This window comes from Antedon mediterranea, chromosome 11 (assembly GCF_964355755.1).
Source record: "Antedon mediterranea chromosome 11, ecAntMedi1.1, whole genome shotgun sequence".
Lineage (NCBI taxonomy): Eukaryota > Metazoa > Echinodermata > Crinoidea > Comatulida > Antedonidae > Antedon > Antedon mediterranea.
Genome location: NC_092680.1, coordinates 16,737,555 through 16,762,905, shown reverse-complemented (window position 1 = coordinate 16,762,905; position 25,351 = coordinate 16,737,555). Strand labels below are relative to the sequence as shown.

Sequence of the window (25,351 nt, the reverse complement as noted above, 5' to 3'; positions counted from 1 at the left end):
CTCCAAAGCTGGACAAATTAAATTGGATAACAAAGCATTACAGTACCCTGTCCATGAAATAGAAGAATACTGCAGATTTTAGAACTTTAAAAAACATTTGGTGTAGCATAATATTTTGTTTTTGTTCAGGAGAAATAATAGAGATATTATATATAATATCAACAAAAAATAGGAACATCGATCCACGTCTAGTCTGGTTAGATTTAATTGTACAAAATTTATTTATTTACAAACTTAATCAAGGCTTTATTTGCTTCTTATCAACTTAACTAACATACTGTATTTATGTTCAGTAAACATTTACACTATATATTTCCTTCAATGCCAGAATGAGTTTAATGATTGGAGTAAGCAATGCTGTTAATACCGGTAGACTGTAATACTGCAAATAATAGGACACGTCCTGGACGTTGACAATTCCTAGTATGCTTAACATTCCTTTGCTTGTTGGTGGAAGACATCTTGTTCTCCAGTAGAGCAAGATATTATGATAATGAGATAGGTCAAAGTTCAAATACACAAGCTGACTCTGAAAAAAATATATTAAATATTTGTGTTAAGAAATACATATAGTAGTTGGTAGCCCGAACAGTTATAAATGGTTTTCATTAGGGCACTGCATTTTATGCTATAGTATAAACATAGTCAATCATCTTCATTACTAAATACAACAAACCACTTTGATTTGTAAAATCTTGATTCTAAACACCTCAAATCGTTCCATATTTGTCCCAATAAAGTCCTGTCTACACTAAAAATGTGATGCGCCCATTATATGGACATGATGATGTTATATCACTACCATACTTCGCACATCACACTTTTTTTGTCCAACTAGTTGGATAGTGTAAACAGAGCTTAACACAAAAATTAGGAAGAGGCATTACTCCTACTTCCACCCCTCCCAATGACTCACCTTTATTTAAAATCATATTATTGAGAAGTGAATTGTGTGTGTCGAGTACTTACAAGTTTGGAGTTGAATTCATGTACATTTCTTTGGACAAGCACTTCCATTTTCTGAGCTTCAATTAACATTGATACAATCAAAATAGTCCAAGATCCAATGCACACAAGAAGTGAAATCCTATATATAAAATAAACTATTAGTATTAGTAAAGTAGAGAGTTAGTAGTTTGGTGGTTAACATGCTGCCTTTCAATCCCAGGGTCCAATCCTGACCTAGTACCAGGGTTCAATCCTGACCTAATGCCAGGGTCCCATCCTGACCTAGTGCCAGGGTCCAATCCTGACCTAGTGCCAGGGTTCAATCCTGACCTAATGCCAGGGTCCCATCCTGACCTAGTGCCAGGGTCCAATCCTGACCGTGTGCCAGGGTCCTATCCTGACCGCGTGCCAGGGTCCAATCCTACATTTTCAATATAAGTTAATTATGTAAGTTTTATCATCATTTACCTTTTATATGTTGTTGTTTATATTTGTATGGACGCACCACCGAAAGGTGTGTGCCACTGATTCGAAAGTGAGTACCAATACATACTGAAATACTGACCTAGTGCCAGGGTCCAATCCTGACCTCGTGCCAGGGTCCTATCCTGACCTCATGCCAGGGTCCTATCCTGACGTAGTGCCAGGGTCCAATCCTGACCTAATGCCAGGGTCCAATCCTGACCTAGTGCCAGGGTCCAATCCTGACCGTGTGCCAGGGTCCAATCCTGACCGTGTGCCAGGGTCCTATCCTGACCTAGTGCCAGGGTCTAATCCTGACCTAGTGCCAGGGTTCAATCGTGACCTGGTGCCAGGGTCTAATCCTGATCTCGTGCTAGGGTCAAATCCTGATCTAGTGCCAGGGTTTAATCCTGACCTAGAGCCAGGGTCTAATCCTGACCTAGAACCAGGGTTGTAGCAATAAAATATTATAGCATATTATAGTTTAAGATGTTTAAAATAGTTAAATACATATTATAATACATTAAACCTTACCAGCTTTTAATTCTCTTTGGCGTGAGCTTACTCTTTGCCAGCATGTTGTCAGCGAGAAAGTAGAGAAGAGTTGCCAAGCCAGCGAGATAAAGAAGAATAGCAAGCTGGTATGAGGCTGGGGTCTTGGACAAGTCAGTCCCTAGTTCTTCTTCTATGTAGTTCTGTTGTAATAAAATGTATTCATTATTAATATATAATAAAAAAAAGAAAATCAATTATCATACTGTACAGTATTTTTTATTAATATAAAACAGCTACAGTATGAAAAAATACATTTATATCTAATTAGGAAACATTTTTTTTCCTAATCAAATTAGGAAAAAAATGTGTTTCAGGCTATATTGAGCATGTCATGGATTAAAAATTCATGTACAATTTTTGGCATATAAAATGCAACTTTGGACATCTGAATAAAACAATTTTATAATTTTTTCATCATAGTTTGTCATATTATTTACAGCGTCTCTTGCATATCCTTGATCCAATTTTTTTACTAATTATATAAAAAAAAAGGATCTTCCATAGTTCTTCAAAGTGACAATAAATATTAGTTTTGTAAAAAGTGATTACCAATAATCTGTAAAATCCATCGTGCCATACTAAACAGGTTGAGTTGAAATTGTCTTGATTAGACAGGTCCAGCGGATGCATAGATGAGAATGATTGCAGTTTGTTGCTGCATTCTATGATTGTATTAAAAGTATTTCCTGGTAGATTAGAATAAATAAATCAATAAATATAATAATAATTAATGTTTATGAGTTCAATGGTGAGAATATTCTCTGAAAAATTGACTGCTTTCATTTAACGAGGTGGAGCCGAGTTAAATAGAGCAGTTATTTTTGTAACAAATGAAATATTCTCTCCATTCAACGTATACAACATTTTTAGTTTAACGCACCTACTTTATTCAAGTTATCCATTGTAAATCATTGCCGAAGGCTAGGCCGGGAAGCTAGGCCATTAAAAAGGCAGTGCCCCAACTTTAGACGAGGAGTAGAACAGTTATAGACGGATCACATAGCAAGATTTACAAACGTGATAAGTCAACAACATCACATGGCAAATATTCTCAATATGTTTACAGAAAGCTAAACGTGTATTAGAGTCGTTCATTATCACCATTAGATATCCCTTTTTATTAGATAGGGCTAATTCCAAATGAAACATGTAATTGACCAATCAAATTGCAAGAATACAATCAGGTGTGTTATAATACACTATTGTGTCCTTACTCAAGATGTAATTAAAAGTATATTCAATTATCACTAACAGAAAAAGGTTTAGTGTTAACAGAAAGAGCCTGTGCAATTTCTTTCTGGCTGTTTTACAAATATTACTCCTGATTATGTGTAAAGCTCTGTCTACAAAAAAAAAAATGTGATGTGCCCATATATGGATGATGATGTCATATCACTACCATATTTAGGCATATCTCTACAATATTTGGGCGCATCATACTTTTTATCACATAAAGTTTGATAGTGTAGAATAACTAGTTAAAAAAGTGTAATATTTTATTTTATTCATTTTTTAAAAATTATTCAATTAAAATTATTTGTTTACAACTAGATGGCACGCTCGCTTCGCTCGCGTACCATCTAGGCTGTGCCCACAGATGGTTCTCGAATACACAGTATTTCCAGCGAGAAAAAAATGGAGATTTCAAATGTACGTACCGCAGGACTATAATACATTGTCGTTTACAGAAACGAATAAATATACACAATGATTTATGTAGTCAACCAAAATTAGCACCCTGGGAATTACTTCCGAGAGAGAAACAAATTTTTTTATTTGGACTCATTTAAACAAACCCAATTTGTGTTTTGTATGTAACATTAAGGGTTGAGGGATGGGGGAAGAAGATAGGTACAAAGAGGAAACATTTTAAAATATATTCTATCCACTCAGTAACGAAATATTGTTTTTAATGTTTTATAGGCCTATAAATAATATACCACTAAATACAGTAAAACATTTACGATTTAATACGGTACTTTGTTAAAACTCTCACTGTCATAGTCGATTGAAATAGTAAAGTACATGTAACGATACACCACTACGACGTTTATATATTTTTAAATTATTAATTAATACAAACGTTGAGAAGCAACTGTCAGTAATAACGTTTATTTATTTGTATATTATATGTTTATAATCTAACAGTAGGGCCTACCCACACTCACAGTAATAAAGTTTATTTGTATATATTTTTATATTACATCTAACAGTACCAACACTCACAGTAAGAAATTTGCGATTCAAATTGCGATCAAAAGTGGTTAATACCTTAACAGTATTGTACAGCATTGCAATACTATTTATGTTTATTCTCCAAGGGGGCCCATAAATCTAAATCTATACCTCTATGGTTAAACCAAATAATTTGGAATGTTTATTTGTATATTATATGTTTATAATCTAACAGTAGGGCCTACCCACACTCACAGTAATAAAGTTTATTTGTATATATTTTTATATTACATCTAACAGTACCAACACTCACAGTAAGACATTTGCGATTCAAATTGCGATCAAAAGTGGTTAATACCTTAACAGTATTGTACAGCATTGCAATACTATTTATGTTTATTCTCCAAGGAGGCCCATAAATCTAAATCTATACCTGTATGGTTAAACCAAATAATTTGGAATGTTCCATTCATCACAAATCAATACATTTGTAAAAACGTATATTAAATGTATCAAAATAGTATTTTTTAAAGAAAATCGGCCTGTCTTCAACATTATGATGCTGTACTCGAACTGTTCAACCGGTTTTCAGCTATTAAAAACAATTATCGTAGGAGGAGATAGAAAAATGCGAAGCCTCCTCGCATTTTTGTGGCGGGTATTTTTCAAGATGGACATCCATTAGACAGTGTATACCACGATCGGAAAACACCCCTATTTGGGGCAAATCTTTGAACCTAAATTCGTTTTAATCGTCAATAACTAATTATCTAACTCAATTTAATTAGTAAACAGGGTTACATCAGGCGGTTAAAATCAGTACCGAAAGTACGAACCAACTTTACATACCATCGAGTAAAAATTCTAAAAGTAAGGCGCGATTTACCGAATTTTGCCCTTACGTAAATTTATATATAGATGCATACAGAAAAGACAAAACACTATTAGTGAAGGATAGGACCAACAAGTGATAAACGTGTCTAAAACGGTCCAGTCCCAATTCCACAATGAAACAATCATATTTGATAATGAAGTAGCCATCTACAGTGACTTGTATAATTAATTGGGTTTAGTAGGTGCTTTTCCAAAGAAACCAAAGCATGGGAAGTGGGAACAAAGTTCTAAAATATACAAAATTCTGGCATTTACCATGTAAGAAATGAAACAGTTGATACACAAAACCAATGATGATAAAAGCAATAATCACAATCATATGTATTTCTTTTGGCGTCAACCTCATGTTGTCCATTTCAGGCCAGATACTGACCCCTCCACCTGGACCAACAGTAGAAATCTTTGATTTTGCAATTCTGTGCTTCTCTTCTAAAATCTTTTGTTTCTGCAAGGCTTTTCCTTTAAAATTTAAATAGATGATAAATAAAAAAAGAAAACAACACACGTCGATAGCAACTTTTCATGAAATACTCAAATGATGACGACAATGTTTTTAATAGAATGCACTTGTCAATTGTATGACCCACTATATCATATGACCCCCGTTGTTTATGAAATGGTGGGTAACGGCCATTCACACATCATTAGCATTGATATGACGTACCATCTAGTTTTTTAAATAATTATTTGTAAATGACGCATCCATGAGGCACCTCTCCCGGAGGTCGTATAGTGGGTCATACAATTGACAAGTGCATATAAATAAATATGTACTATAAATTAGTATTCAATTACCTGGAGTCATTCTTAACTGTGCTAAACTGGGACTTACTGAAACTTCGTCATTGTCTGAATCATGGGCCAATTTCTTTTTTACAGCAGACATTGGTGTTAATAGAGAGGTCTTAAGTCGATTCTCCTTTCCATTAGGCCTTGGGGTTAAAGACGGCCTCTTCAAATGCATAATCATCGGTGAGCTTTCAAAGAATCTTTTCATTCTCGTTACATCTGCATTATTTTCATCTTGACTGCTGGTTGAACGCAATGACCGATTTGACTTGCGAGTTGAGGGCAATTCTGCTACAGGAGGGTTTGATAACTTTAGTTGACCAGACATTTAATCTTCCAGCTACTGTAGAATCAAAAAATAAAACTGGATGTTTTAAATCAATATATTTAAAAAAGATAATATTTAAAACCAAATTAATTGCTATGATGTATGTGAGCTGAACAGCAACTGTACTTTCTTTCTTTAACCACCAGGTATCTAATCTAAATGTACTTTTTTACTACAGCTTAACTATATTATTTATTAGGCTTTAATTAATGCCAATCTGGAGGTGCACCTGAACTCAAATCTTTACTTATATGTTCCATAAAGGTACATACTGTACATGGAAAAATTGTTTTTCTCAACAGAAATATAGGCCTTAGTAGGCCCTATGCCTATACGCATTCTTTACTCCATGGTACCTATATTAGTAAAACAAACAAAACATTCACAATTTAGCCTAGGGCCTAGCTAGGCCTAGTAGTACACCATTTCATACATGTCATAACAATTAACATTTCATAAAATTACAATTTACAAAAAAAATATTACTTTTATATGAGTGAACCTTAAATTAAACACAAATCTTACTACATAATACTACTAGGCATCCTAGGATAGCCCTCCGCTAGACTTGAGTCTAGCCTAGCTACTAGGCGTGCTAGAGCCTAGCTAGGCTTAGTCCTATCCTCTACTAATATAAGTCTAAGCTAGACCTCCTAGTAGGCTAGGCCTAGCTAGCTAGTTAAGTCAAGTTGGTAGGACAGGCGCGCAGGGAGGCTTTTAGGTTAGTTAATATAAAAGGTGAATTAGGTCTTTTAATTTTTTTATTACCAGACATAGAATAGGAGTAAAAGTTATATAAAGTCTAAAAAGGTGATCAAAACATACAACTTTACAAGTAGGGATAACGATGTAAAATTAAAAGTTAATATTTTGCAAACAAATTATACATTGCATGTTTGTATTTTGTATCAATATTATAATAAAGAAAGAATTATGAAAATATGACTTGTAGTTTTCGAAATATAGGGTTTAAAACATCGCCGAAAATGATCGTTTTTAGCCACGAACGATGTAAACAAATTGCGCCCTCAGTCGACAATTGTATGAACTAGTCATTTTTTGTAAAAATAATTATATAAAATCACGGTTTTAAGTAATATATTTTGTATATCAACATTGTAAAATTCAATCAAATATGATAGTACTTATTTATTATATAAAAAGAGTGTTTATTTAACCTCATTCGAAGAATTTCAATGCATTATTTTCCCGTGTAATTGGACAGGCCTGACACCATGTGACTTCACGGCACTCGCGAGAAAATTATTCCGCTGTGTGCTGATTCGCGTCAACCAATCAAAGGGCGAGAATCCAAAATCGTTCAACCGTGAGACATGCGGAGCGGTCGAATGCGGAGGTTTGATTGGCTTGCGATGACATCATACCATAAAATGGCGTTTTTGTAGTTGAGCCTCTCGGAATTTTCCAAAAATTATTTTTAAAATGGACAAAACAGATATTTTTCATGGTATATGGGTTGTTACTATGAAATATTCGAATCATAAAGGCCTCATATCGGGATAAAACTGTTTTTTTAGCACTTAAAATTAATATTTTTCTTAGTAACAAGCACATGGTATGTGGAACTATATTATCTTGGTGTAGGAATAAAATACATTTTGAGGTCATAAGAGGCTCAACTACAAAAATAGGGTTGAAAATGGTAGGTCATTGAGCCTTCCGAGGGTTTCGTAGTAAACAAAATCTATACGCGCTAGGCGATAACGATCTTTTAACCACTATATTAACATTTTTGGTTGAATGAAATGGAAATAAAAAATACTTGATCTCATAGAATAATAGGTAAATGAATATTTACTCAAAAGGATATTTTCATAATTAATTTATTTTCAGAATAATTACCTAATAAAAAGTGTTTACCAAAGTAAAAAAATACCGCGTCAATGACATTGCGCGCATAGTAACGTGCGCGCTGTTTAATCGTGGTAATGAAAATGGAGTCAGCTCTCGGTATCCCTATTACAAGAATCAAGTTTTGTTTTTTCCGCTACTTTCTAGTCTCTGCATTACAGACAGCATAACATAAGAAAATTTTACTCCATAGACAGTCTGGAAATAATAAGCCTATGAAAAAATATTTTTGAACTTTAGATGGCGCAATTTTTGAACGCAAAATGGCGGAAAAGTTAAATTCTTTTTGAGCAGCTGTAAGTAATAATAATACCTAAGTTTGCAGTTTAACCTAGGCTTAATACTAATGTTAATATTATTATAAGCATAATAAACATAGGCCTAGGCCTATTTCTATTTGTAGGCCTAGGGCCTAGGCCCCTAGGGCCTAGCCTAGGCTATTCTTTCTATAATATTATTAGTCAGGCCTGACTGACTGAATGATTGATTAGGCCTATAGCCTAGCCTAGGCCTAGTTGATGTTGATTTATGATTTGTTGATTTGTTTATGTTGATTAGTCTCCCAACAACAACTCTCAAGAGAAGCCTAGGCCCTAGGCTAGGGCCTAGCTAGGCGCTGCCCCTCTGGGCTGGGATTCTGGCCTAGGCTTAACCTAGCCACCAGCCGCCGCTTTTTTACTAGAGAGAAGTAGTTTTTAGTAATAATACTAAATAAAGTACGGGATTATTGTGGATCAACCTGCGTTTTCGGCATGTATTGAATATAGGAATATTCCATTATTATTTATAGGGGTGTTAGTCAATGTGTTAAGTTGGGTGTGAGAGGCTTGTTGAGGCTTCTATTGTTCGCGTCATTGTGCCAATTGTTTTGTATTTTACTGTGTTTGAAAAATAAAACAAAAAACTGCTGCTGTAATTAGCCTTATTATTATTTTACATATCATGTTTTATTTTACATTTCATGTAATATTATTACGAATACATGCTTGTTTTATGTGTTCTCAACAGCCGAATCAAGTTATATATATAGCCTCTACAAGTAACAAGAAAAAAATACATTCAAAATTTATTCACAATAAGGAGAAAACATACAACTTATTTAATTTATGTTTTAATTTATATAAATCCAAAGGAAAATTACTGAAAAAATGACAATACTGTATGCTATGGGTATCAGTGGCTGGATCTCAATAGAGATACAAAAAAAAAAAAAGCGAAACACTAAATCAAAACGATAAAGTAAAACAGCCAGAAAAATAATTTATATGAATACATCCATATTGGAAATATTCTTTTTTTCAAACCAATAATTAGTAAACTAACCTTGACTTGACTATATATTACATATATACAATTTTAACTTACTTAATCTGTTTAATTTGTATAGCCATTTATTTAATGTAATTAACTTATTTGGGCTTATTAAATACTATTGTAGGTATGTTGTATCGACCACCAAATTCAAACGTCAACTCATTTAACTCTGATCTGGAAGAAATCTTACATAAACTTAATCGCGAAAACAAAAACTGCTATATCTTAGGAGATTTTAATCAAGACTTATTAAAATATGACTTTCAAAAAACAACACAGGAATTCACAAACATTATTTACTCAACATCTTTTAATCCATTAATCAACTTACCCACCAGAATAACATCGTATTCTGCTACAATTTTAGATAATATTATTACAAATGATGATAACATTTCGCATTGTGGAGTAATAGTCACTGACATTACCGATCATCTACCCATTTTCATGACAACACACTTGTCATTAAATACTAACACACAAGCTCCAATTACAAAACAAAAAATAATTAATGATACAACATTAAATAACTTGCTTATTGCTATTTCTAATGAGGATTGGGGTGAACTATATTTATGCACAGATACCAATACATCATATAACCTATTTATTAAAAAACTATCTAATCTCATAGATAATAACATACCTACAAAAAGTAATAAGCCAAATGGTAATACAAAGAAAAAACCATGGATCACAACAGGAATTTTGATTTCAATAAAAAAGAAAAATAAACTTTATAAAAAATACCTTAAAAACCCAACACAATTATTAAAAAATATATATAAAAAGTACAAAAATAAATTAACTCATTTAATTAGAATTCGGAAAAAACAATATTATTCCAAAAAACTGGATGCAGCTCGACACGATTCAAAGCAAACATGGAAAGTTTTAAATGAAGTTCTAAATAGAAAAAAATCGAGTGTTAAGCCAAATGAGGTAATTAACCATAGTAATAAAACTTTGGTATGTGATCCAAAAGGTATGTCTGACGCTTTTAATGACTTCTTCTCCAACATTGGAAATGAATTAGCAAACAAAATACCGAATGTAAACAATTCTGACTTCAAACAATATATAAAAGAGAGTCAATCCCAATCCATATTTTTCAATCCTACGAATGAAGAAGAGGTCATTGAAATAGTTAGTCAAATCAAAAATTCAAATTCAGAAGGTGTTGATAACTTAAGTAATCGCATTCTAAAACATATTATTGCTGCTGTGGCATCTCCTCTTGTACATATCTTTAACCTCTCTCTTGAGACAGGCATGGTCCCTGATAGTATGAAAGTAGCTAGAGTAGTTCCAATTTTTAAATCTGGCAATAAAAGTGACGTCAGTAATTATAGGCCGATCTCTATTCTGCCTACCGCTTCAAAAATTCTTGAAAAAATTGTTCAAATTAGAGTAAATAATTATATCACAAAGTTTAACATCCTTAATAATGCACAATATGGTTTCAGAAAAAACAGTTCTACTTTTATGGCCGTTATAGATCTGGTTGAACGAATAACCGATGCGCTTGATAAGAAAAAAAATACCATCGGAATATTTATTGATTTGTCAAAAGCGTTTGACACCATCAACCATGATATACTTCTTAAAAAATTGGAACACTATGGCATAAGAGGCACGGCCCTTAAATGGTTTAGAAACTATATTAGTGGAAGGAAACAATTTACGTCTATTGATAACACAAGTTCGTGTTTGATGGATATAAATTGCGGTGTACCACAGGGTTCAATTCTGGGGCCTCTACTTTTTATTTTGTACATTAACGATGTATTTAATTGCTCAAACTCGTTATCTTTTGTTTTATTTGCTGACGACACAAACATATCTGCATCTCACGAAAACTTGGATACGCTCATAGAACTAGTTAATGGTGAACTAAAAAATGTTTCGGATTGGTTCATGTGCAATAAACTATCAATCAACGTTAAAAAAACTAATTACATAATTTTCCGCAATCAGCGAAATCCAAGTAATTTAGAGAATGTAAATATTTATGTCAACAATAAAAGAATAGATAGAGTTAAATCGACTAAATTCCTTGGAGTACATATTGATGAATTTCTCACATATAAGAACCACATCAATGTTACAGCTAGGAAAATATCTCGATATGTAGGCATACTATATAAAGTAAGACATTTTTTACCAACCTATGCTCTCTGGACAATATACAAATCACTCATTGAACCAGTATTAAATTATTGCAACATAATATGGTGTAGCACATTTCCAAGTTATTTAGATGAGTTATTTAAACTCCAGAAAAGGGCATTACGAGCTATAACATGGTCAAAGTTTAATGATTCAATGACTGAATGTTTCTATAAATTTAAACTTCTTAAAATTGCGGATATCAATAAGTACCAAATTGGGCTTTTCATGTATAATGTTACTACTAATCAGGACGTGCGTTTTTCATCGCTCTTTATTAAAAATGGTTCTTACCATAATTATAATACAAGATCTAAAGACAAAATGAGACTCAGAAAACGTAATCGTACTTCTACTAGTTTTACTGTGTCATGTGTGGGACCCAAATTGTGGAATGACTTGAATTACGAACTACAAAGTACCAAATCAATATATATATTTAAATCATCAGGGTTGTAGCTAAGAATTGTTGAGGGTGGAAAAAAAAATTGTGAGGGTGGTTTTTTACTAAGCTTACGAGCGAAGCGAGGAACTTAGGCTGGGGGCCAGGGGGCCGCCAAGGGCCCCCGGTCGGGGTTCAGGGGCCGAAGGCCCCTGAAAAAATTTGCTATATTGACCTTTATAAGACTCATTTTAATGATGGTTTATATGTGTAATTTTTTACATTTTTTTTTATTAATAATATTATCATTGTTCAGGTGAATGATTTTAATAAAGCAAAACATTACTTTTACCATGGACGTAATTATACGTACCTCCCGGTTTATACCTCCATGCTTTGACAGTGTATGTAGGCCTACCATTTGGACCTAAACATAACTGCCTTTGTGGTTAACTTGCCCCCGAAGAACGCCTAGGCCTAGCTAGCTTGCATGAATTAAATAAATTTGTTCGATTTAGCCGAGAATATTTTTTTCAAGATAAAAACCTCTTATTGATATTCATGCCGCACAACAACCACGTAGAAAAACATCACGATGTACTTACATGAACGAACGTACATTTCGCCAGGTCTGCGGCCTGGGCGATGAATGATCTAGGCTATCATCCGAGCCATACTACAGCGCTAATGATGTAATTCACAAAATAAAAAATAATAACAGTACAAGATATATAGTATGTTTCAATTCAATGTTTTTTTAATAAATACACGTAGTCGGGAAGTTACTCCACAAAGCAGTCGGCGTGGAACGGTTGATTAGCCTACAGTTTAATTCGCCGGTTTTTTTAAATATTCTCCATGATTCATTCATACAGCAGAGGAGATAAGAAAATCGCGCACAGCATGCAAAGCTAGGAAGCTGCATGCTCTAGGTTGTGTGATGTTCACTCAAGTGGAACTTGAGCGTACCGTCCAATCAGCATTAAGTACATGACAGTTCTGCTTGGTTGATTTTCAAAGCTGTGTGTTTTGTGCTAGGCTAGCTGCATTGTGCGATGTGAGCTTGTGTTAGCTAGAATATGCCCGATATTTCGCGGAAAAAAAAGGAATTTAGGGTGGGCGGACAGGTACGTCTGACGCTGGGCGGAAGGCCTTAAAATTAGCTTTAGACTGGGCGGGAGGCTTTTAGGCAGGGCGGCCCCGCCCGGCTCCGCCCTGCACAATTACATCCCTGAATCATTGTTTAAAGAACATTTATTATCATTTTACAAATAATTTTAAAAATCATACTTGTTGCAGAATTTAGCTTTTTTATTATTTATGTTTTAGTTTTTTTAGGCTAGTTAGGGACATAGGGGGACACAACTAATCAAGCTCTTTTGAGTTTTTATGTGTTTCCTTTTCATCTTTTTTATGTTCTCATATATTGTTGTTGTATATTTTCATGATAGAGGATGAATAAAGAATATTTGAATTTGAATTTGAATTTGAATGTTACAGTTCTTGAGCCTTATATTTGAATAAAGTTTGAAGAATGTATATCTCGATCTATCGATTTTTTTCTTGTTATTAATTGTAGAGGCTATTTGATTCAACTGTTGAGAGAAAAACAAACATGAATGTATTTATATAAATTAAAACATAAATTGGATAATAATAATAATAACAGGATTTTTATAGCGCACATATCACTCAAGAGTGCTCAAGGCGCATTCAAAAAAAAAAAAAAAAAAATCATACAAATGCCTGACAAATAAATGTAATTTCTTTGGAGGGTCCCCATCCGTTCTGTCGCGGTCCCGGACCCCTACCTAGGTGACCAAACAAAGGAACAGGATACACATTTGTCTTGCCACAGACGACCGGGTGCTCAGAGACAACAACCAAGACAGAGGCACCCCAAAGATAATGCTGGTCAGGAAAAAGTATACTATAATATTCTAGAACTTTAAGAAACCTCATGATTTCCATATGCCTTAATGAATAAATGTGTTTTTAATAATTTTTTTAAAGTATTTATATAAATTAAAACATAAATTAAATAAGATTAAAATGTATATTATATAAATCTTTTTCTTGATCTTTTCTTGTTGTAGAGGCTACTTGATTTAACTGTTGAGTAAAAAAACAACATTGTTATATAGTGTAAAAAACGATATAATTTACAGACACATAATAAAAGCTATAGGCTAACTACAGCAGCAGTTTTTTGTTTTATTTTTCAAACACCGTAAAATACAAAACAATTGGCACAATGACGCGAACAATAGAAGCCTCAACAAGCCTGACACACCCAACCCAACACATTGACTAACACCCCTATAAATAATCAAATCATCATCAACATCATCAGTAGAGATTCCAGAGAGTGAACAAAAGTCATCATAATTTTACGCGAAACGTAATTGATAATTTGATAATTAGATATGCGTTTATCGCTTAGATGGCAGAAGGTTCTTGTGTTATTTACAGTCTTAAATTTTCTATTTATGATCTATCTATTATCAAGGAAACAATGTGACCCTGCATTTTTGGACAACCATCATCACGCTGATGAAAGGCGTTTGTCAGCTGAACAAGATAACCAGGTTCAGTTATATCGTGATGAGCCTGAGCCTAGGAAACGTAATGATGGTGACGATGATAATGAATCAGATGATATAACTTTCATATTTAGAGAATTTGAATTTGAAGATAATTGTATTAGTAAGAGTGATAATAACATTGCTGAGCATTTTCCAAATTCAAATATTTTAATTGTGACGGACCGTAAACCGTACCCACCGTTATTTAACTTAAATAAAAGGACAAAAATAGTGACGTTACTAAATGAGCCGCACCGTAATATTGCAGAATCAAGACCTGAAAATTATATATTAACAAAATATGTAGTTATCTTACCGGATGGTATCAAATTTTTTTCTGATTCTAAGTTAAAAAGTTTTGTAAATGCATTCAAGGAGTTAGAGAATACAAAAGAAGATGTTAAAATTGGAGCAGCTGGATTGGAACAACTATCAGAACATGAAAGAGATGCATCTTGTGAAAATCTTAGATTTGATTATCAAAATTGGACGCTTCATTATAGTTACTCGTACAAAGAAACGTGTGATACTATACGTGGCAATCACATTGTCGTGATGAGGACGAGCAATTTTCACCTGCTAAGCGCCCCCTATGCACGTCCTATTTTAAATAGTTTATATATACAAGCTAATCTTCATAAATGGAAGGTACACTTTTTCAAAGATATAAAATTTTATATCGATGATTGCCATAGTCGTGACGACCAAATAGCGTACAGAAAACAACAAAATGAGGTCATGCGGTTGCGCAACATTTACAAACAATTTGGCGTCAAACTCGTTATTCACAGCGACAATGTTCACAATTGGTATGGTTGTAGTAAAACGAGCGATCGTTGTTTTGATACGGTTTACAACGACATGCCAGAGTACTTATACGAAAATCATTGGACACCGCCGTGTTGTATGAAAGCGCTAAGAGAAACCGCTAAACACGTTTTTCAAATTCTTGATGACTTAGATATTCGGTATTGGCTCGAGGGCGGAAGCTTGCTTGGCGCTGCACGATATAAAGGAATAATCCCGTGGGATTACGATCTTGATATAGGAATATACCTTAAAGATGTCGATAAAATTTCATATCTTCAAGCCATTAAAAATGGGGGTGGCGTCACGGATGATCAGGACTATGTATGGGAGAAAGCATGGCCTCATGAGGGGGACTATTTTCGTGTTCAATATAGTTCAACAAATCATCTTCATGTCGATATATGGCCATTTTATTCTAGAGATGGCATCATGACTAAAGACTTCTGGTTAGAAGATCATAAACAAGATAAGGAATTCCCAGAACATTTTCTTTTGCCGCTTGTGACACTAGAGTTTGAAGGAATGCAAGTAAAAGCACCCAACAATCATAGACAATTTTTAGAATTGAAATTTGGTAATGGAGTAATTGAAAATGCACAATATCCTCAACCAAACAGGATACAAATGGCCAAAATTGAAGAAGAAAACTAAAAACTGCTGCTGTAATTAGCCTTATTATTATTTTACATATCATGTTTTATTTTACATTTCATGTAATATTATTACTACATGTTTGTTTTATGTTTTCTCAACAGCCGAATCAAGTTATATGTAGCCTCTACAAATAACAAGAAAAAATACATTCAAAATGTATTCACAATAAGGAGAAAACATATACAACTTATTTAATTTATGTTTTAATTTATATAAATCCAAAGGCAAATTATTGAAAAAATGACAATATGGTGTGGGTATCAGTGGCTGGATCTCAACAGAGATACAAAAAAAAAAAAAAAAGCGAAACACTACATCAAAACGATAAAGTAAAACAGCCAGAAAAATAATTTATATAAATACATCCATGTTTGTTTTTTTCTCAACAGTTTATGACTCTGAAAAATTCAATACACTTAAAGGCATAAGATGAAGCAAAACATACATTGTGTAACATATTTAATTTAATGTATATATGTTTTATGTTATGTTTTTATCAACCCAGTTTTAAGTGTTATTTAGTAGTGTCATGTTTAGTTAAACTTATTTCAATGAGTTAGCAATATGTACGTGAGGTTCTCTCTCCAGCTGATCCTGAAACAAAAACTAAAAAAGCCAGAAATAAAATTACAGAGCTTTCTCTCATGGAACACACACAATCCTTCCTCAGTACAAGATATGCAGGGCCTACTATTATATATGGATTAATAAGCCAACAAATATATTCACGAATTTTGAATATGCTTTTTAATGACATTCTCAGTATCCCTCCCGTTACTTACTAATTACCGCTTATTTGTATGTCAGTATGATCTATTTGTTGTCAACTAATAAACTCACCTACAAGAGTAACCAGTAATGCAAGTACAATAATAGATCACATTATTTGCAATAATGATGACAAAATATTAAAATTCGGTACTATTGACATATGCTGGACAAATAAGTAAAAAGATTAAATAAATGGCTATATAAATTAAACAGATTAAGTAAGTTAAAATTGTATATATATGTAATATGTTCCTTGAGGCTTATTAAATAATGTTAAAGTTCTTGAGCCTTATATTTGAATAAAGTTTGAAGAATGTATCTCGATCTATCGATTTTTTTCTTGTTATTTGTAGAGGCTATTTGATTCAACTGTTGAGAAAAAAACAAACATGAATGTAATTTATATAAATTAAAACATAAATTGGATATATTTATATAAATTAAAACATAAATGAAATAAGATTAAAATGTATATGTATATAAATCTTTTTCTTGATCTTTTCTTGTTGTAGAGGCTACTTGATTTAACTGTTGAGTAAAAAAACAACATTGTTATATAGTGTAAAAAACGATATAATTTACAGACACATAATAAAAGCTATAGGCTAACTACAGCAGCAGTTTTTTGTTTTATTTTTCAAACACTGTAAAATACAAAACAATTGGCACAATGACGCGAACAATAGAAGCCTCAACAAGCCTGGCACACCCAACTTAACACATTGACTAACACCCCTATAAATAATAATGGAATAGTCCTATATTCAATACATGCCGAAAACGCAGGTTGATCCACTGTTTGTTACTGTTAGTGTTACATTTATAGGCGAGCTCTCTAAATTAGTAATTACTAGATGGTACGCTCGCTTCGCTCGCGTACCATCTAGGTCGTGCCCACAGATGGTTCTCGAATACATAATAATTCAGCGTTAAAAAACTGGCGATTTCAAATGTACGTACCGCAGGACAATAATACATGTCGTTTACAGGAACGAATAAATAGACACTGTGATTTATGTACTCAACTAAAATTAGCACCCTATTACTTCCGAAAGAGAAACTTGTCACAAAATAAGACCAATTGTTTAAGTTAAATTTAAACAAACTTAATTTGTGTTTTGTATGTAACATTAGGGTTGAGGGATGGGGAAGAGGATGGGTGCAAAGAGGAACAATGTTAAAATATATTCTTTATCCATTTAGTAACGAAATATTAATTGCTTTCATGTTTTACAAATAATATACCACTAAACACAGTAAAACATTGCGATGTAATACTTTGTTGAAATTATCACCGTCCTAGTCGATTGAAATAGTACAGCACATGTAACGATACATCACTACGACGTGTATATGTTTATAATGTAATGTAAAACAATTTGTGAAAACCACCTCTATTCGGGGAAAATCATAAATTCGATTTAATCGTCAATAAATATTAAATTATCTAACTCAACTTAATTAGTAGGCCTAATGGTTTTCAATTGTTTCTTAGAGCCAATTCATACTTAAGTTGGTTCCTACCCTACCCACCAAAGTTGTTCTGCGTTTAGGGCATGTGATGTAGGCCTACCGTAGGCCTATTCTCTACTGGTTTTACAACGCTACTCATGCCAGTGAGGGAAAGGTGATGATGTGGGTGGTTTAACTGCAATAATAAAGATTTGTACATAATATACGGCGAGTGAAAACGCTAGCTCATTATCCGTTTATCCAACCTCTGCAGCACAGATTGAAAACAAAAATGGATCGAATTTCGAGTATACAGTACTGTACTTGCCTTTAACGATGCCTGAGGGAATAGACACTTGTGAAACAGAGATTGGAATGTTCCATTCATCGCAAATCAATACATTTGTATAATCGTATATTAAATCTATCAAAATAGTATTTTTTTAAGAAAATCGGCCTGTCTTCAACATTATGATGCTGTACTCTAGCTGTTCAACCAGTTTTCAGCTATTAAAAACAATTATCGTAGGAGGAGATAGGAAAATGCGAAGCCTCCTCGTATTTTTGTGGTGGGTATTTTTCAAGATGGACATCCATTAGACAGTGTATACCACGATCGGAAAACACCCCTATTTGGGGCAAATCGTTGAACCTAAATTCGTTTTAATCGTCAATAACTAATTACCTAACTCAATTTAATTAGTAAACAGGGTTACATCAGATGGTTAAAATCAGTACCGAAAGTACGAACCAACTTTATATACCATCGAGTAGAAATTCTAGAAATAAACCGAGATTTAGCGAATTTTGCCCTTACGTAAATTTATATATAGATTATTAGTTAGATAGTAGTAGGCCTACTACTATCTAGTAGTAGTACTAGCTAGGCCTAGATAGGCAGCTAGTTACTAGTAAGTTTGCCTGCATCTTCTAAATAAATATGGACTTGTATTTTCTATTAAAACATTATTCATTGAAACATTTTTTTAAATCAAAATAGGAATTAGGCCTATATTGTTTATTAAAATGGCTGAACCTGTTGACCACAACAAGACATTCGATGAGATTTCACAATCATTCCGAAATGGAAAGCTAACAGTTCCTCCAAGTGGCATCCATGTTTTCATGAATGAGAACAAAGATAAGGAAGAAGTCAATATACTTCTTGAACTACAAAGGTAATGCATAGTTTACAATGATATCCATCATGTTTGAAATCGGTCACGTCTAATTTTGGTCGTGTTAAAATCAACTTCCGGCATTTTGTATGGTGCGCCAAAAAAACAGCAACAACATTACCATAGGCCTAGGCTCAGTAGATTGATTTATACCAGCATGTTATTATTTCATATTTTATTCTCCTAAAACCAATGTCACGTTAAAGTTACGGAATTCAAAAATCATCATCATGCATCATCTTCCTTTATTGCATAAACCTCATTTGAGCTGGTATCCACTTACCTGTACATAGAAAGAGTTTCGTAGTTAATTGAAATGGTTAAAAAATACGTAAGGCACATCTACTGGTTTATTAAATTATTAAAAAAATTTCTCAAAAAAAAAGAACACATTAATTACAAATACAATTCATTGAAAACTGTAAGATAAAATGAAAATACAAATTATTTATATTATAGGAGATAAACATTTATTTTAATTTTTATTTTACTGTACTTAAAACCAATCGAGGTTTAAACAAATGTCAATAGTATAATTAACTAAAATCATAAGGAGTGTTTTAATTAAAAACATCTATAAATGGCATCTATATCTAGTGCGCCCCATACAAATTAGCGCGACCAAATTAACGGATATCAAAAGTTACCGATATGGTAAAAAGTATACCTACAGTAGTGGTGCTTCATACAAAATACCGGATGTTGATTTTATTGTGTCCAAAATTTCATCTGTCACTAGATGCAAAGGTATTTTTGTTTAAGGTTTTTTTTTCGGAGAGTTTACATTTTTTTTATTTTTTTACCACCATGGGTTTTAAACATGAAAAGAACTAGTTTCTAGAAAATATTCCTGAAAATTGTCATAATAATTGGAGAATCACAAAAAATGGATGCATGCTGGTGGTATAGTCTGGGTTTCAGACGGAGTTTTTGACTTAATATTAGTATAAAAGAAAAATATTTTGTCATTTCATACGTAATTACTTGAGCTTTTAAACTGTATTTTCAGACAATCGACAATCAAAACGTCGACCTGGTGGTACAACTACATCCTATATAATATTTAAAAAAAACAGTAAACCAAAAAAACAACTTAAACATGACTCAACCTTAAGTTTGATAATGACATATTACTTATCCTTACTTGCTTATCTTTTTTCAAATTCACTTTATTCACATTTATAATTATTTAAAAACAATATAAATTGTATTGTTTTTACAATAGGTTAAAAGAATGGCTCCAGTCTCAAACTTTGGAATTGGAAACAGTGTTAAAGTTGAGGAAAACGCACACCCCTTCCATGGGTGTTGATGATGATGATGAAGTTGAATACAGGTTAGGTGTTTCTTCAAAGTGTATATTCACTTTCACTAGTGCTCTATAAACTATATCATCTTCTGAACTGCTTGTTAAAATACTAGCATCATTTTTTTAGAACTAATCTGTTATAAACACGATAACAGAAGCCATAATTGACTCGGTAAGCAAAAATGTTTACAACTACGATATTGTCAGCGGGAGGGTGAAATTTCCTCACTACAAGAATAAAAAAACTAGAAAAAGAACATCACGCTATGGTTGTTGATAAGGTTGATGAACTTAAACAATACAACAGGCATTGCACGGATGATAAGGACAACATTCATTTCGAAACCCTCATACATGACCAGTCTTTTATGTCGCACCCCCAAAAATACAGTACCATTTATGCTACAGTATTCTGTATTTGGCTCAATAGATACAGTATAAGTTATCTTCACACTTTCTTGTCAAAATATATATCATGTAATTTTACAGGATAATGGAGTTACAACATAAACTGCTGGATGTTACTGCATCAAATTCATTGAAAGAACTTGTTATTAAAAGGTTGGTGTTTACAGTTGTAAAGCAATTACAGTATTTAACCATTTACTTACGACGTATCAGCAGGTTTATCATTTTGATCTCTGTTATGTGTGCATGGAACTAGCGCCGTTTCACCATACCACATTCAGAGTGTTGGAAAATGCTCTGGATTTCACAGGCACACCCAGAGTTGTGATAAAAAAAAAAATGTGATGTGCATATATATATACTACTGTACTATATTTGGTCATATCACTGCCATATTTGTGCACATCACACTTTTTTGTCAAACTAGTTTGATAATATAGACAGCTTAAAACTTGGTTATATACTTAATTTGTTTATTTCAAAATACATATTAATTCATTGTTTTTTTTACATCTATAGATTCAATTTGTTCTTGAAAAGGTTCCCACTTATGTGTTAGGCCATTGGCCTTCACGGGCTGTAAACCAAATGTTTAATAAATACTGTACATATTATATTATTTTTAAATGTTAGAATTCAATGCACTGATGCGTTGTTAAAGATTCTTTTCCCTCGCAACAAAGAAGACAAAATTGAAGACCAGCAGGTGTACATTGACTTGGTAGACGAGCAAACAAAGTTAGTGACTGAGATTCTAGGCCATCAAAAGGCTATTGAAAGGACACAGAAGGAGCTGGACATTGTACGGCAGGAAGCAATAGGTAACACCGGGCTACTCGCTTATTCCATCCATCCCTCAAAAACATTATGGTTTTCATTCCTTTTCTTGGACCTGTCGCCTTTTGGAACGGTTTACCAATCTCGTCAGGCTACTTCATTCGCTTATTTTAAGGCTGCTCTAAAAACTCAAATTTCTAACTCTTTTTTCTTTAGTTTTCTGGCTTATATTTCTTTTGTTAAGGGTTTTGAGGCTTTTACATAATGCGCTATTTATTATCGATTACAACCTCTATGTTTCTTATTTCTTATAATTAAATTATTTCCTTTATAATTGGAATTTGGTCCAATAGTAGCAAAACTTCATAATTATTATGAAAACAAAAAATAAATGACCGACCATGTTTTTAAATTGAAACTATTCATAACCATTTGACTGTTAGGCCTTAAATAGAACGTTCTTTGTTTATGTTTTTTTTTGTATAAAACTATTTTTATATATTCAAATTAGGTGGCTGGGTATTATGCTCTGTCTACACTATCAAACTAGTTTGATAATAAAGTGTGATGTGCCCAAGTATGGTAGTGATATGCCCAAATATGGTAGTGATATTCCCAAATATGGTAGTATTGATATGACATCATCATGTCCATACATTATATGGTAACATCACATTTTTTTTGTCACATGAAGTTTGATAGTGTACTGTAGGGTAAATGATCCTCATATGTTAGTAGAAAACCCATCTTTGCTGCTTTTTTTACAATTTCTTTTTTGTAGGTGTGAAACGGGAAAATCGTGTACTGATGAGTGGATATCAGCAGATGAAAGCAGACAAGGTGAAAACCAAAAAAACAAAAAAAAGACAGGAACAAGAAGAGTTGATGTGAGTTGAATAGTATGAATAAGAGTTGATTATTATGAAGTGCAACACTAGTGTTTAGATCATCCATTGTGTCAAGATTGACTGGGTGCTTACGTTGCAATCTAGTGTGAACAAAGAAACGTGAATATGCCTAGTTTATGTTCTACCATGAACATGCACAGTTTATGCTATATTCTGAACATGCGTAGTTATACTCTACCCTTATCATGCATAGTTTATGCTCAACCCTGAACATACATAGTTTATACACTACCCTTATCATGCATAGTTTATGCTCAACCCTGAACATACATAGTTTATGCTCAACCCTGAACATACATAGTTTATGCTCCACGCTGAACATGCATAGTTTATGCTCCGCGCTGAACATGCATAGTTTATGCTCTACCCTGAACATACATAGTTTATGCTCAACCCTGAACATACATAGTTTATGCTCTACCCTAAACATGCATAGTTTATGCTCAACCCTGAACATACATAGTTTATGCTCCACGCTGAACATGCATAGTTTATGCTCCACGCTGAACATGCATAGTTAATGCTCCACCCTGAACATGCATAGTTTATGCTCTAACCTGAACGTGCATAGTTTATGCTCCACCCTGAACATGCATAGTTTATGCTCTAACCTGAACGTGCATAGTTTATGCTCTAACCTGAACATGCATAGTTGATGCGCCACCCTGAACGTGCATAGTTTATGCTCTACCTGGAACATGCATAGTTTATGCTCTACCTGGAACATGCTTAGTTTATGCTCCACCATGAACATGCACAGTTTATGATCAACGTGGAACATGCATAGTTTATGCTCTACCCAGAACAAGCATAGTTTATGCTCTACCTTGAACATGCATAGTTTATGCTCTACCCTGAACATACATAGTTTATGCTCTACCCTAAACATGCATAGTTTATGCTCTACCCTGAACATGCATAGTTTATGCTCCACCCTGAACATGCATAGTTTATGCTCTACCCTGAACATGCATAGTTTATGCTCTACCCTAAACATGCTTAGTTTATGCTCTAACCTGAACATGCATAGTTTATGCTCCACCCTGAACATACATAGTTTATGCTCTACCCTAAACATGCATAGTTTATGCTCTACCCTGAACATGCATAGTTTATGCTCCACCCTGAACATGCATAGTTTATGCTCTACCCTGAACATGCATAGTTTATGCTCTACCCTAAACATGCTTAGTTTATGCTCTAACCTGAACATGCATAGTTTATGCTCCACCCTGAACATGCATAGTTTATGCTCCAACCTGAACATGAATAGTTTATGCTCTAACCTGAACATGCATAGTTTATGCTCTACCCTGAACATGCATAGTTTATGCTCTACCCTAAACATGCTTAGTTTATGCTCTAACCTGAACATGCATAGTTTATGCTCCACCCTGAACATGCATAGTTTATGCTCCAACCTGAACATGAATAGTTTATGCTCTAACCTGAACATGCATAGTTTATGCTCCACCCTGAACATGCATAGTTTATGCTCTACCCTGAACATGCATAGTTTATGCTTCACCCTAAACATGCATAGTTTATGCTCTACCCTGAACATGCATAGTTTATGCTCTACCCTGAACATGCATAGTTTTTACTCTACCCGGAACATGCATAGTTTATGCTCTACTCCAAACATGCATTGTTTCATTTTAGTTTACAGAAATTGATCAGCATGGTTCATTTTTATTTGTTCTATATTTTATTTTATTATGTTAATAAATTAATGAAAATTATATATAAATATATAACAAAAACATTTTGTATTTTTTTTTAGACAAAAAGAAGTGGAAGACATTACATCCAAAATAACTATTACACAGCACATCTTGCAAGCTTTGATAATGGGAAGTGGTGTTAATTGGGCTAAAGACCCTGAATTACAGCAACTGTTAATTAGTCTTGGCGAAACTGTGGATTTATCTAAGCATTAATACTATACTACTGTATATTTTTGACATAAGTGCTTAACCGTGGTTCCCACTAGCGACGCAACGCAAGGACGTAACGCAATGCAAGTGAATTGACCAATCACAAGCGATGGCTTATTCGCTTGTGATTGCTAACTGTCTATAACTTCGCTTGTCATTGGTTAAAACGCTTGCGTTGCGTTTACGTCCTTGCGTTACGTTCTAGTGGGAACCAAGCTTTACTATGCATTACAAGATGGTAATAGGGACTCTGTCGACTGCTACCCTATTACGTCATTGTATATGCACATGCGCTAGGCGACTGGCATGGCGACTGGCAAACTTGTTCAGTGGCACTGTGGTGTTTGCTCTCTGACATGAGTACGAGTGGACGTTTGACGCCATAATATTACGCCATAACCCTTTTATTTTTTTACATAATTGATTACTATATATAATAATTCACATGCGCAAAGTTAAATAACGTATGCTATGCACGTCAATTATGATAGTAACCAGTTATTTCGAAAAATAGTACGGTGTTTGGTTTTTTTTTTTAATTCCTTTACTAAATTTAGGGGTTGAACATTTTTATATATGTTTACGTTAAATAAAAAAAATAATTTGAAAATACATTTTGTAGATGAGTTGATTCTTTTATGGCAAATGCAGTTGAGTGAGTCTTTCGTGATTTT

The 25,351-nt window shown here is 33.5% G+C and overlaps 3 protein-coding genes across 8 annotated transcripts; 2 read left to right on the top strand and 1 right to left on the bottom strand.

Annotated features, from left to right (window-relative positions):
• Positions 1-289: 289 nt before the first annotated feature.
• On the bottom strand, positions 290-12,806 carry LOC140061945 (uncharacterized). Of its 6 annotated transcripts, XM_072107963.1 has the most exons (8): positions 8,139-8,149; positions 6,920-6,987; positions 5,830-6,163; positions 5,290-5,493; positions 2,515-2,651; positions 1,945-2,105; positions 970-1,087; positions 290-529 (listed from the first exon to the last, which is right to left on the bottom strand). In XM_072107963.1, the coding sequence occupies exons 3-8, from the start codon at positions 6,149-6,151 to the stop codon at positions 290-292; spliced, it is 1,182 nt and encodes a 393-aa protein (XP_071964064.1). In that variant the 5' UTR covers positions 6,152-6,163; positions 6,920-6,987; positions 8,139-8,149. The 6 variants fall into 6 exon arrangements, with proteins under 6 accessions (XP_071964064.1, XP_071964060.1, XP_071964059.1 ...); XM_072107959.1 differs by lacking the exons at positions 6,920-6,987; positions 8,139-8,149 and adding an exon at positions 12,494-12,806 and having other exon boundaries at positions 5,830-6,166; XM_072107958.1 differs by lacking the exons at positions 6,920-6,987; positions 8,139-8,149 and adding an exon at positions 7,330-7,823 and having other exon boundaries at positions 5,830-6,166.
• LOC140061947 (centromere protein H-like) lies at positions 8,272-25,229 on the top strand. The gene is made up of 7 exons (XM_072107967.1): positions 8,272-8,319; positions 19,161-19,338; positions 20,564-20,674; positions 21,137-21,208; positions 21,689-21,876; positions 22,614-22,719; positions 24,524-25,229. The coding sequence occupies exons 2-7, from the start codon at positions 19,187-19,189 to the stop codon at positions 24,678-24,680; spliced, it is 786 nt and encodes a 261-aa protein (XP_071964068.1). The 5' UTR covers positions 8,272-8,319; positions 19,161-19,186; the 3' UTR covers positions 24,681-25,229.
• On the top strand, positions 14,268-16,899 carry LOC140062686 (ribitol 5-phosphate transferase FKRP-like). Its single transcript, XM_072108990.1, has one exon. The coding sequence runs from the start codon at positions 14,315-14,317 to the stop codon at positions 15,932-15,934; it is 1,620 nt and encodes a 539-aa protein (XP_071965091.1). The 5' UTR covers positions 14,268-14,314; the 3' UTR covers positions 15,935-16,899.
• Positions 25,230-25,351: the final 122 nt, after the last annotated feature.

What these genes read in the sequence shown, in the direction of transcription:
- LOC140061945 (XM_072107959.1), bottom strand. Translation starts at nt 6,151, where the DNA reads ATGTCTGGTCAACTAAAGTTATCAAACCCTCCTGTAGCAGAATTGCCC. An exon ending in ACAGTTAAGAATGACTCCAG is followed by an intron (nt 5,494 to 5,829) that starts GTAATTGAATAC and finishes TAAATTTTAAAG; the next exon opens with GAAAAGCCTTGCAGAAACAA. An exon ending in CCAAAGAGAATTAAAAGCTG is followed by an intron (nt 1,088 to 1,944) that starts GTAAGGTTTAAT and finishes TTTTATATATAG; the next exon opens with GATTTCACTTCTTGTGTGCA.
- LOC140062686 (XM_072108990.1), top strand. Translation starts at nt 14,315, where the DNA reads ATGCGTTTATCGCTTAGATGGCAGAAGGTTCTTGTGTTATTTACAGTC.
- LOC140061947 (XM_072107967.1), top strand. Translation starts at nt 19,187, where the DNA reads ATGGCTGAACCTGTTGACCACAACAAGACATTCGATGAGATTTCACAA. An exon ending in GATGATGAAGTTGAATACAG is followed by an intron (nt 20,675 to 21,136) that starts GTTAGGTGTTTC and finishes GTAATTTTACAG; the next exon opens with GATAATGGAGTTACAACATA. An exon ending in TGTACGGCAGGAAGCAATAG is followed by an intron (nt 21,877 to 22,613) that starts GTAACACCGGGC and finishes TCTTTTTTGTAG; the next exon opens with GTGTGAAACGGGAAAATCGT.